We start from the raw sequence: 12,346 nt of genomic DNA, 5'->3' as shown, positions 1-12,346 counted from the left end.
TCCTGGATAAATATGTATGCCTTAATCCAGTCGGAAACTTAAATCTCGTTCTTGATTGACAGGTGAGCACTGTATCGGTGTGTTTTTTTCCTAGGAAGTTCACCACCTGCAGGTAAGTCTTAGTTTAGAGCCTTTGCCTGATTAAGAAAGCAGGCTACCTGTGCACGGTGCAACACAGTGGAGAGGGCATCCTCCACACGCCTGTCAAATTGCAGTGTCCCAGAAAACAGTTTGTTGTTTGGAATAAGGAGGAGGGCTGTATTTCTTGGTCCCGGTATTCTTTTTCCAACTCGGCAAAATAGGCATGCTGTCCTGTTTGCAGAGTCCTTTTTCTGATTTCTGTCGAGCTTTTATTTCTTTGCAGAGGCAACGTTTTTTCTCAATCATATCCAGCATCGTATGGTCCCCTTGCAACCACTGCATGCATGTCACCTATTGGGGGGGGGCAGGGGGAGAAAGAAAAGAAGGAAAAGACAGAAGAAAAAAAGCACACAAATAACTATTTGGTCACAGATTGAATATGTTGTTTCTTTGCAAGGTTAACGCTACTCTTACTTGAAACACTACTTTGTTTGATGAACAAAAAATCTTCATGCCAACAACAGAAAAAAAGTCAGCCTTTACTTCTAACTACTACTTTAAGAAAAAAAAGGGTAATAAAAGATCCCGTTTTAACTTCTCCAGAGCACTGAAAGCTAATAAAGATAAATGTTTTCAGCAAACTAGCACTGGTTGGATTTTAAATGATGGAACAGATCTTAAAAAGGCACATGGATCTTAACAACATCCTTAAGTTGTGGAAATAAAAAATTCTATACACTGAAACCCGTGTTTTATATTGCTTTCCAAATCCAATCTGTCACATTAAAAGCATGGTGTTAACACTTCTGAGTATCAAGCTAAATATAACTCTGTGTTTAATTTTTTTAAAATGATTTAATGAACTCCATGCAAATTATATGGATTAACCTATCCTATTCTGTGATGATATTTCATTAACTGGAAGGCACCAAGAGTTTAGAAACTCCATGTTTTCATGCATGTAGAATATTTGAAAACATGATCCTGATCCAAAAAAGGAGGTTAGCATATGTTTAGTTGTAAGTACATGTCACAGCCCCTCTGAAGCCTGAGAATGTGGCTTCATTTGAGTTCAGTGGGGTGCTCACATGATTGAAAATGTGTGTGTCTTCAAAGGCTTTTGATTGGAACCGAAATTGCTAAGACTAAACTCCCCTGAAAGGGCTCATTGTATTTGGATGACACACTGTATACCTGCAAATCAGAAAACTTCCTCTCAACACTTACTTTGCAAATTTGAAGTGATGCCGTGAGTCTCCCAACATTTATTTTCCACAGTAGTCATAAATTAAGGATTTGCATGTAAGTAAACGCACGCCATACATTCGCAGGGGCTGTCCAAGTACATCTCCGATCTTGTCATGAAAATGCACATGTACAGTAATGCTTTGGCAACGTTTTATGATTCATGAAGGAAATGTATGTTTATTATTAAGAGTATTTGAGTACATTTAATAATGCAGATGCCTTTCGTTCACAAATCTTAGAATGCCAAGCGTGTGCATACACCAGGTTTCTAGAACCAGGGACTGGTCTTCTTAGAAGCCAGTACAGAAACTTCCATTGATCTCGGTAGTTTTTGTGGTCAGCTTGAAGCGTATTTAGCATTTATTGATAAGTAGATAGAGAAAATGTTCAGATTCATAGCAGGAAACAAAGCAAAAGGAATAAACGTGAGCAGAAAAATAAACAGAACACAGAAATGTGCGTATTTTTTCAAGTGTCTTTGTAAAAAAAAAGTTTTTAAGGGGTGACACAGGATAAAAGAACTTCAGACAGAATTACCTTTCTTTATACTGAAACAAAACCATGCTTACCTTATACGTTAGATAGTACTTTGAGTAGAAGAAGTTTAAACCACAATATGAGTTTTGTTCTGGAATATTCTTACGAATTTAGAATTACACAGGTAACGTATCTGCAGTGTCCCCTCCTGAATGGCTCAGCTAAAAGTCATCTGGAAGCCTGCTGTGCCTGCTTTTCCTAATCGAATATTTATTTTTCATTTCAGGAACGATCTAACGTTTACTGCGGTGCAGGCAGGTACGAGGCATGTCATCCGCCACGGCCGTGAGACTTTCTCTCTTTGGGTGCCCAGGCCTGGTCCAAAACTCACCGACTGAACCAGAGATACTCCTCCCCGCCCCTCGGCTCGACTTCGCAGGTCTTTGGACGAGGCTCTACCTGAGGCAGATTTCCTGCCACTCTACTCATCAGTGACGGGTTAGTACTTACGCAGCAGTGTCTTCATTTTGGCTGTGTCCTCCTACGTGGGGCAGGACAGGGACACAGTCTGCACACAGTTCATGACAAGAAACATTCACAACACACAGCTGCACACCAGCTTCTGGGCTAGATTTGATGACAACGGTGCTTGAGTGTGGGTTTCCTCTTTTAGGCATCGGGAAACACCTTCTCGTTTATAACCCATCATGTAAGTAAACAGAGCACGTGCCAATACCAAATTCTTAAGGTACGCTGCGTGCTCCGGTCACCATGCATCACAAGCACCATCCGCAGCACGTACAACAGTCACTGTGAGGGTGTTACATCCACGTCACCCCCACTCTCGCCCCTGTACTACATGCAGTGCCGTTGCCAACACAGTGTCTTCTGGTCGCTAATCTCCTTCATGGGATTCAAGGGGACTGAAGCAGGATTTTGACATGCTAAGCTCTAAAATACCAGTTGCAACTTCCCAAAGATAGAAATGGTGTTGCAGAATGTATCAGTTACACAGACACTCTGCCACCCCCTGCAAAACAGCCCCTAAAATAAACCCGAGTGTAGGCAGCTCCAAAACCCTTTTTTATAATGGCCACCATACTGCGTTGCAGTTAGTGAATAATTATTATGAAGAATTTGAGTTTTTCCACTTTCCCAGACACAGATTTTCAAGACTACTTGTGATTTTCTTAATGTTATTTCTGTTTGATGCCTAAGTCCTTCACACCAGCATCTTCTCAAATGTACCATCCACATGGTACGTTCCTCTCCTGTAACTACATTCAGGTAATGGTATGTGCAGCATGAACGTGCAGAACTGGTATGTGCAAAGCCATTTGCTAAAATAGACTAAGTGAACACATATGATGTTGAAAGGCTTGGGGGAAAAAGCTTAAAAGTGAGAACAAATGTTAAAGGGCTTTATTTGATAGTTTTGGCCAGTTCTAGTATTAATGTGCACAAAATAAAAATGTACTGAACAAGGGTGCATGCCTCTTGAAGTTGCAAGACAGACCTAAGAGGAAATCACCAGCTTGTAGGTCAATGAACTACAGATATGACAATAACCATGTTGCTAATACAAAATCCCAAAGAGCATTAACTAAATTTTCAGGGTGTCCTAGACAAATTACAGGCGCTAAGGCTCACAAGCCAGCACTCAACCCAGCTGTTTAATCACAGCAGTAACCCTCAAAGACTTCAGTAGGGCTACTGAGTTGTTTAAAGCTAATGTGTTTAACGCTGCGGACTTAGGCCTAATCCTTCCTGTGATTGAACTGATGGCGCTCACGCTTAGTTCCAGTACTAATTTTTTTCATATCCTGCCTCCTTTCTGGCTTCAGCCTGCTCCTCTGGTCATGCTCCAGGTTGTTAATATCCCTGCTATATCATAACAAGGGATTTGTTCAGTGTGAGAGGCACAAAAAATAATGATGTTAAAACTTAATTTATGGAAAAAAGTAGAGCATTCATAACATTATACAGTCACACAGCTCTCCCGTTCCTGAAAGATCCCATTGCACGTGAAGAACAGTACACATACTGCAGCATGTCAGAGCTTGGCTGCAGATGTGGATGTAGGCAGACAGGCACAAAAACGCATCAGCACTGGAGGTAACAGCCAACGAGACACAGCACAGGAGAAGCAAAGTTGGTTTTGACCAAGAGTCTTGGCCCAAAGCCTGTTCTTACTGAAAAGGGAAGAAAGAGCCAGCAGGTAATGTTAGGATTGTAAGGAGGGATCTCGTGGAGACTCCACGATGTGTATCAGGTGCTATGTCACATAATCTCCTTTGAATTATAAAATTTGCTGATTGCACATCAATTTTTGTTTTGATGGAATTTTTACTCATTAAATTATCTGGGGTCTAAGACATAATCTTTTTTCAAAATCAGAGCAAGAGAGTGAAGGAAAACACCAGCCAAAGGCCCAGAACTTTGGACATTCACCTAGGAGGTGTTGGAGGTAGGCTCAAATCCTTGCTCCTAAGCAGGCAGTAAAAGATGTGTGATAACCAGGTGTGTAGAAGCCGTACAGGAACGTAGAGTTGTTGGATAAATTCTCTCACCTGATCGTGACTGAGCACAAGTGTAAATGAGGATGTCTCACGAATTCCTGGTAAACACACTAACCCTTTGATTATTCATTATTCTCTAGTTTTTTTCAAAAATCTTCTTTAAAGCAAATGCTTGGTCAAAACTTGAACATCAACAACAAAAAGTAAGAAACTTCTTCCACTATTCAAAACTGAATTCTTCTATACAGTTTTAATCACCAGCTTTCTTGAAAGGCCTTAGGAGAAACCAGCCTATCTTGCCACCTTACTTTTACTATCTGCCCTTATTTTTCTGATATTTTTATTCCCAAAACATTGGAAGTGAATTTTATTAAGATCTGTTACATACTCGCAGGTTCTATGTTCTATGGAACAAGAAGTAGTATTATAAAACCGCTTTCAACTAAGAAAAACCAACAACTCTACATATCCTCAAAACAATGCAAAATGTTTTGTCTAAGAAAATCTTTCTAAGTAAAAAAATATCTCTTCTGGTGAGTATTTTAAAGCTTTATGAAGATCTGAGAAACAAACTAGAAAAACTAGTTCCCTTCTCTGCAAAGCGCAACCAGTATATTATTGTGCGCAGGTGCCTCCATTAGCAGTAGGCCTGTCTTCATTTCTTCTTACCTCACAGGACTGAAATTTTGAATTATTCCAGAAAGGTAAGTAGCAGTCCTGATGGCTTACAAACATATGTATTGCTTAAATTAGATTGCCCTGAGCTAGATCACAGAACTGTCTTGGAGCAGGGGTTTGACAGGCAGAACATCTACAGTTCAATCGCTCTTAGAGGACAGGACCTGGGGCCAGAGGTCAGTACACGCTGTAGCTCTCTGCCACATCAGAATTTACTGAGAAAAGCTCATAAACCCAGGGAAAACTCAAAACAGGCTTTGGGGAAGAGACAATGACTCACGCTGCCAGGAACCCCCTGGTGTCACAGCAGACTATTTCTGTTTTCTATTGCCCTGGCACGGGCTCTGCCCCGGCCCCGGGCACCCCCACCGCTGCCCACAGAATGATGCCGGCGCAGCTCCAGCCCGCGCTGTGCTGTGGCAGCCTGCACCAGCAGATTCACAAAAGTGCTCAAAATGTGAGTGTTTAAAGCAAGAAAAAGAAATGTAAATGAACATAGTTCTTTCCCTGTTCTTAACTAAGCAGGATAGTTTGGTTTGGCAAAGAGAGTAATAGTTACAGATGGAAAAAGAAGAAAATATTCTCCAACAATACGATTAAGCAGGTGACGGATACAACTCTGCACACCTGCACACCTGCTAGCTGTGGTCACCAGGTGTAGCAAACATCTTGTATCTTTTTGTTGGTGACTATTCACAATATAAGATAAGACCTTCTGGCCCTTCAGGAACTGGACTTTCACCATAAGGAGCACCAGTGAAGTGCATCAGTACAGTGCACAAGCAGGTCTGTCTAAGTTACTGAACACATGTATGCTACTGAAAAAAATATGGCAATACCTCTAAGTTATATACAAACCAAACGATCCCATGTAGCATAGCCTTTCCAAATGAAAAACACGAGGGGTGTGAAAAGAAAAATCTGGGAGCAGGACTGAAAATACAGAGTGAAAAATCCTCAGCACCAGGCCTGGGACTCTCTTAGGCGTGATAAATTTTACTTGCTTATGTGTAACAGATAAATAGCTACACAAATACATAGGTAGATAATGCTCTCTCCTGGTAAAAAGACATATGTGCTACATAAGTCCCACTCATATCCTCTTGTCTCAAACCAAGCCCCATGTACCTTTAATGACGCGCTCCGCACACGGGGCAGGCAGGCGCCCTGCGCTCCTGCCTGTGCCGGGACAAGAGAAGAGCAAGTGCCGGGAGCGATTCTGCTCCCTCAAAGTCAGGCCAGAGGGGTGAAGTGTAGGTAGGACAAAGTCATGCTAATTCCCGGTGCTGAGAGGCGTTTCAGGAAACCTATCATTGAAAGGTGCACCGTAATTTTCACAGGAGTGCCTGTGAAAATATGTGCTGCTAAAAATGCCATGGGGGAGAAGAAATATTTGAAATATTCTAGGCAGCTCTATTACTAGTCACAAAGTTAGAAAATGCTGCCAATTTTAACTCATTTTTGAGGAAGCTTTTCTAACATTTGCATTGACCACCCGATATTTCATGCTCTGGACACTTCTATGAGTTGGGGGATTTTTTGTGCTGTATGAACTTTCGATGACGTAAAAAAATATTTTCCACTATATTTTACATGAGACAACACCATATCCCATTCAGCTGTTTCTCCTCATAACAACTTGGCTCGTAAATTCTTGGTTTGCCTATTTTTAATGCTGCTGATTTGTTTGAGGTGAAATTGGAAGCTCTGGGCCATAAGAGCGCTCCACGATTCAGTGGTGCTTCCCTAATTTTTTCCTAGTACTATAGGTTCCCTCTTACTGTGCTGAAATTGTAGAGGTTATGGGGCTGAGGAAGATGCTGTTCTCTTCTGGCCCTTGTGAGTGTCTCCCTCTCCTGCTGGATGGGCAGAGGGGCTGACTCTTCATTTACAAGAAGGATGGGGAAAACCACATCACACGTATGTGATCATGGATGTCACGTACAAACACCCTTTTCTTTGTGACAACTGCATATCACAGATAAAACGAAAGCCCAACAGCTGACGTGAGGCTATGACAAAGTGATATAACAAACCAACGCAAAATATAATGAAACAAAAAATATCAGCAACATTTGGAGGAGATTATTAGAAATGTCTCCTGGATCTGTAAACAAAGCGATCTCTAACAGTGCAGTCTGTGTGCAGTGGTACACATCATTCAGCAGAGCCAAGCATGCTGGTTTGTTTTGGCAGGCTACAGTAAGTGAAGAAGAAAGGCTTTCTGAAAGCCACTTACCATCCTCTGGGAGGAAAAGGTACTCCCTCTCTCTTGCCTGTTCTCAGACAGGGGTTTCCAAACTCTCTTTGCCACTGAAACTCTTGACGGCACTTTCTCTGGTGCAGATGGGTCCCAGCCATCTGGCCGGGTAAGGTATTTCCACTCGGGAGGGTGTGAAATCCCACTCCTAGAAGGCAGTCGTGTGCCACGGGTGCAAGTGGTGGAGGGCTATGTTAAGTAGCAACAGTTACTTCATGATCTGCTATCTGATACTCTTAGCTTGACATGGAGGTCCTCTTAGCACATGTTCGCAAAAGGGGAGTTGTCCAAGGCAGCAGTTCAGCCAGAATCAAGTTTCAGAAAATCTGAGCAGCGAGATCCTCACCCATTTGAAGCCAACAGGAATGCACCGGCTGACTTCATGGGTCCAAGAATTTGACTACAGTTTGTTCAAACAAATAGTAAAAAAACCCTCAAATGATTTAAAAAGCCTTCAGAAGAGCACTTGGAAAATTACGTTGGACAAGATTTCTTTTGCTAACCATTTCTTTAGCTATAACCATTGCACTGCAGTTGAATGTTGTTACTTCCAATGGCTGCAAAAGGTGGTAAGTGAGGGTAGAACTACAGGCTAAATCTGCAGTCCTTTCTTTCTCTCTGACAGAGGTACTCTGGAATAATATTGACATGAGAGACAGCGTAATTTGGCCCAGGATAGTTAGTCGTTCATTTAACTCTGTACTGCTAACCCGTTCTCCTGTTACTGTTAAATTCAAAACAACAATTGATTATTAATACAAAGGTGATTAAAAGTAACAGTATGTTCAGGAACACGCAGGATGTGCAAGGTGAGCTGTGAAAGCAGACACTCTCCATGCAATTCGTAGTGCATGGTAACGCTCCCCAGGGACACTGGATAACATAACTGCCAATTCTTCTCTAGAAGTGACTGAGGTGTCTTCTAGAAGGTGTTCTACGATGCTAGCAACCACATTAGAATGATCCCATGCATTCACATACTCGCATCACAAGCACAAGCACACGCAACGTGCCAAACGCTACACAAACTACCCTTTCCGGCCTGTCACAAAGTCTTCTTTTTAAGGGACACAAGTAACATCTCTATTTTCCCTCTAAGCATTTGGAAAAGAATTCCCCCAGCACACTAATCTTAATTTTGACAAAATAGTTGAGTGGGAAGGAGCATTTTGCAATCTTAGCCTGTATGTTTAATATTAAAAAAATTCACTGACACCTGCTATTTCAACTTACGAAACTGTACATGCATCACATTTTAGAGCTATTGTAACATTTGAATTGCTGTGTTTGATGTTTTGATTTACATTATTCTAAATTTCTAAACTTCTGGAAATATGTTTCCTTACAAATGATACTACTACAGAAAAAATGAAAACTAGAGTCTCTGTAAAAACTGTTCTACCACTTAATGTAATTATATGATGCAGTATCGTTGGACATCTTTTTTCAAACACAGGAATCACTAAAAGACTTATTACATTGTCTTGTGCTCTACGGCCTGACTAATCCACCACTTAAAAACAACTGATAAGTATCTTTGGAACTCCAGGAATTCCCAAAGATTCAAGATTATGAGCAATTAATACTTAGCATAAAATTAAATTAGCAAATGGTTAGTAAACCTTCAGCACCTCTGATTCCAGACCTCCAGTTTCATGATTCATTGCTTCCTATTACTAAATGTCACAGTTACTTTATACAGAACCAGCCCTGCACATACTCCTATGCCTCGACTTTTCCGGTAACCCTCAGATTATTGCTGAGGCTATCAATAAAGCAAACTTTAATGATAAATTCACTGTCCTGCTTTCTGTTTTTATACTGGCAATCAGTCTAGCTATAGATCTTCCTGACCTTGTATTATCATCTTATTTGGAAACATGTATTCTTCTATCTAAGCTTTTTTTTTTTTAACACCAAACAACTGTCTGAAATGTACTGCTTGATCTACTGTTAGTTAACACATCCTGTAAATGCTAGTATGTTTAAAATAAGAGCCTGTAAAGTAACTCATATTAGGGATATTGTGTAAAATTGTCTCATGCATCTCATTTATGCAGTAGATCATCACAAAGTGCATTCCTATTGAGATCACTCATGAAAAATCAAAGCTTAATCTATGCCTTTGCTAAGCAATAAATGCAGAACGCAAGCAACCCACCATGATACATCCTGTTGTTCACTGTAAAATAGAAAGGAAAATTCAATACTGTATTAGGTCGATCACAGGAGGGACAAAGGACAGAATACTTTGCTATAGTTCAGTGATACAGAGATCTGCTAACTGCATTTGGCAGTACAGCATCTGCAGGGTAACACTGTAATGTCCTGGATTTCCTTGAGAGGTTACTAACCCTGTCTCCCCACCTCTTCCTCTTGCTGGAGGTTGCTGCTCCGTTGCGTGTGTGCCTTAACTGCTCAGGAACCAACCTTAAAACAGCAGGATAGTTTGAGGCAGTGACCTCAATGACCACTACAGCTGGCCCTGCCTATGACTGAGTAACCACATCCGCAGTACAACACACCTGTAATTAGTGTTTCTTACTCTAAATCATGGTAGTTTTGAAAAACTGCCAGATTCTAAATCTCATACTAGGATGAACAGCCCGTCCCCCTTTGCGTTAAGAGGTGGCATGGAGCAGGGAGAGCTGCTGGTGGGCAAGACCCTTTCCTCCTCCGGATCCAACCCCTGTGGACTGCAAAAGCTCTCATGTATGAGGGAGCTGAAGGCAGCAGGGTGCATGCTCTAGATATTGCTTCTGGTCACCCACCAGAGGCCAAGAAGGACCCAAAAATTGAATATGGAAGAATGAAAATGAGTCGAAACAAGACCTACCAGAAAGTAGACATCGAGGCCAATCCTCAAGTTACAAAAATGTGACAAGTGGGGACACACAAACTCCATTAGTTTCCTCATTTTATAGGACCTCATTTTTTTCCAAGCTAAAAACACATACATGAGCTTCAGGACTCTTCCTATTGAAGTCAGTACTAGAACTCAAGATTTAACTAACCTTTATTGCTGTGATCGCTGAAAAACCTTACCACACCAGGTTACCAGCAAAGCCCCTAAGTCTTGATATTTCTTTAGCATTTTCAAGAAAATGGTCACACGAATAATTTTCAAATTAAAAAACAAAAAAAAATTATCCAAATAATATATGGAGGGAGAATGCCTCAGCACTGAAAGGACTGGTGCCTTCAATTCCTCTTGTTTTGTAGCAGGTGATCTAAATACACAAATATCTCAGTTACAGACTGTGAAGTTGCTTTACAGATGAGAAATTTTGAAATATGCTCTTACATTTCTCCTTTTTTGGTGGTGAAATTGAGCCAATGATCATTTTCTTAGATGAAATGCCATTTCTCAAGTATTATACTGATTGTATGGGGGAAGAAGTTTAGGAAAGCATGACTGAAAACAACACTGAATGTACAGAGATGATCATATTCTTGTAGGTAGTCACATCTTCCTTTTTAACAATGCATAAAAACATGATTAAAAGACAGAGATCTCCATTTACGATTAATTTCTAACTCCAGTTTGAAATGCAGTTAATGAACAGTTACTGGTGTTATAAACTGTACTGAGAGTTTCTAAAGAATCCAAACATGTAAGAACCTGCCTTAGTATGAGATACCACATCTGCTCTACCCTCACAGCAACATCATGCAATTTCATTTATATCAGGAATTGCTAAACAATATAGTACCCAAATCTAATACAGACGTGATTTCCTGACACACAGAATAGCTGAGATACAGGCAAGAAACTAAGACTGGCATCCGCATGCCTTAGATGATGGGATTCATTGGGTGCAGCAGTTCCGTGTACCTTGTTTCTGGTTTTCTGTTTAAAAGGCAATCTCCAAAAGGATGGCACTGGCTGATACAGCGTGTGACACTGATTCAGCATGAACTCACTGAGAAGACTGCAACGCACCAAACCACAAGCACCAGTCTGCTGAACCAAGCACCAGTCTGCTGAACCAGGGCTTTGCTCGCAGGCTCCCACGCATGGAGTGACCAGGCAAACTCGACTTAGCCTACGACAGCAGCATGGGTTGAATTCAAGTTCAGATCTCCAGAGCAGGGAGGAAATTTAAATATCGATCTTAAAAGGAATGGTTAATGACAATGCATGGCAAATGAAACATTCAGCTTCATGTTAACCTATACACACGTATCACCTGTAACATAAGCAAACAAATTGTCAACCAGCAAAAAGTGCTGTTTTTCTCTGATTATGTTTGTGTTTTAAAGTTTGGCGCTGAAATCAAGCAAGAGCCATTATCTGACCAATATTAATTTTAAAAATGCATATTGTTATTGTATTTTCTCACTTTTATTCTTTCCTGTTGTGAATCATACAATTGTAATTATAAACCCCAGATAGTAAATGTGCTTTTCCAGACTGTAAAAAAAGAGATGGGCCAAGTGAACCCAAGAGTCCACTAATTGCCACTGACTTGCAAAGGCTTAAGATCAGGCCGTTGTCCCATAAACACCGAGCTCCGTTAGTGGAATCTATCCTTTCCCCATCCTATTTTTTGTTGAGGAAAAGTATTCCTTGGACATTCCAGTTATAGCTTATGAGTGAAATGGGAATTTGCTGTTGACGTGAGCGAGGTCAGAATTTAACCCTGCAACTTTAAATTAAAAAATGAAAAGGATTTTCTATTACGCGATTTTAGTTGGGGTGAAGGCTCTTCCTAGCAGTGGCTCTGTCATCCTACAAGTTCCTTAGTATTTCCTGCATAAAGATCTGTCTTCTGAGATTTTTCTGAGTAGCTGCTGCCACTCTGCTGCAGTAACTTACTACGCACTGAGACTGGTCTGGCTGGACAAGCTAATACAACGATAAAATTAACTGTAAAGAAAGCAAATTTATCACTCCTAGGTCTCATAGAGAAACAGAGATGATTATCACTGAAGCTCCAATTCATTGAATAACTTAAACACATGCTCAACTGGAAAGTATGTATCGGTTGTCCCCTTGATTTACAGGGATATTTTGCTATTTAAGGTAAGCCAATGCTTTGCTGCCTCAAGGCCAGATAACTGAGCCTACATACAGTTGTGT

General features: G+C 40.9%; 1 protein-coding gene across 1 annotated transcript in view; it reads right to left on the bottom strand.

Moving 5' to 3' along the window:
- Positions 1–204: 204 nt before the first annotated feature.
- The window catches only part of NYAP2 (neuronal tyrosine-phosphorylated phosphoinositide-3-kinase adaptor 2), a 152,643-nt gene continuing 140,501 nt past the window's right edge, over positions 205–12,346 (bottom strand). Inside the window, exon 8 of the mRNA XM_075157627.1 lies at positions 205–432. Within this exon, the coding sequence (XP_075013728.1) occupies positions 205–432 (228 nt within the window). The remainder of the gene's footprint in view (positions 433–12,346) is intronic.

This window comes from Calonectris borealis, chromosome 9, assembly GCF_964195595.1.
Source record: "Calonectris borealis chromosome 9, bCalBor7.hap1.2, whole genome shotgun sequence".
Taxonomy (NCBI): domain Eukaryota; kingdom Metazoa; phylum Chordata; class Aves; order Procellariiformes; family Procellariidae; genus Calonectris; species Calonectris borealis.
Note: the sequence above shows the minus strand (reverse complement) of the source record. Positions and strands in the feature narration are given on the sequence as shown.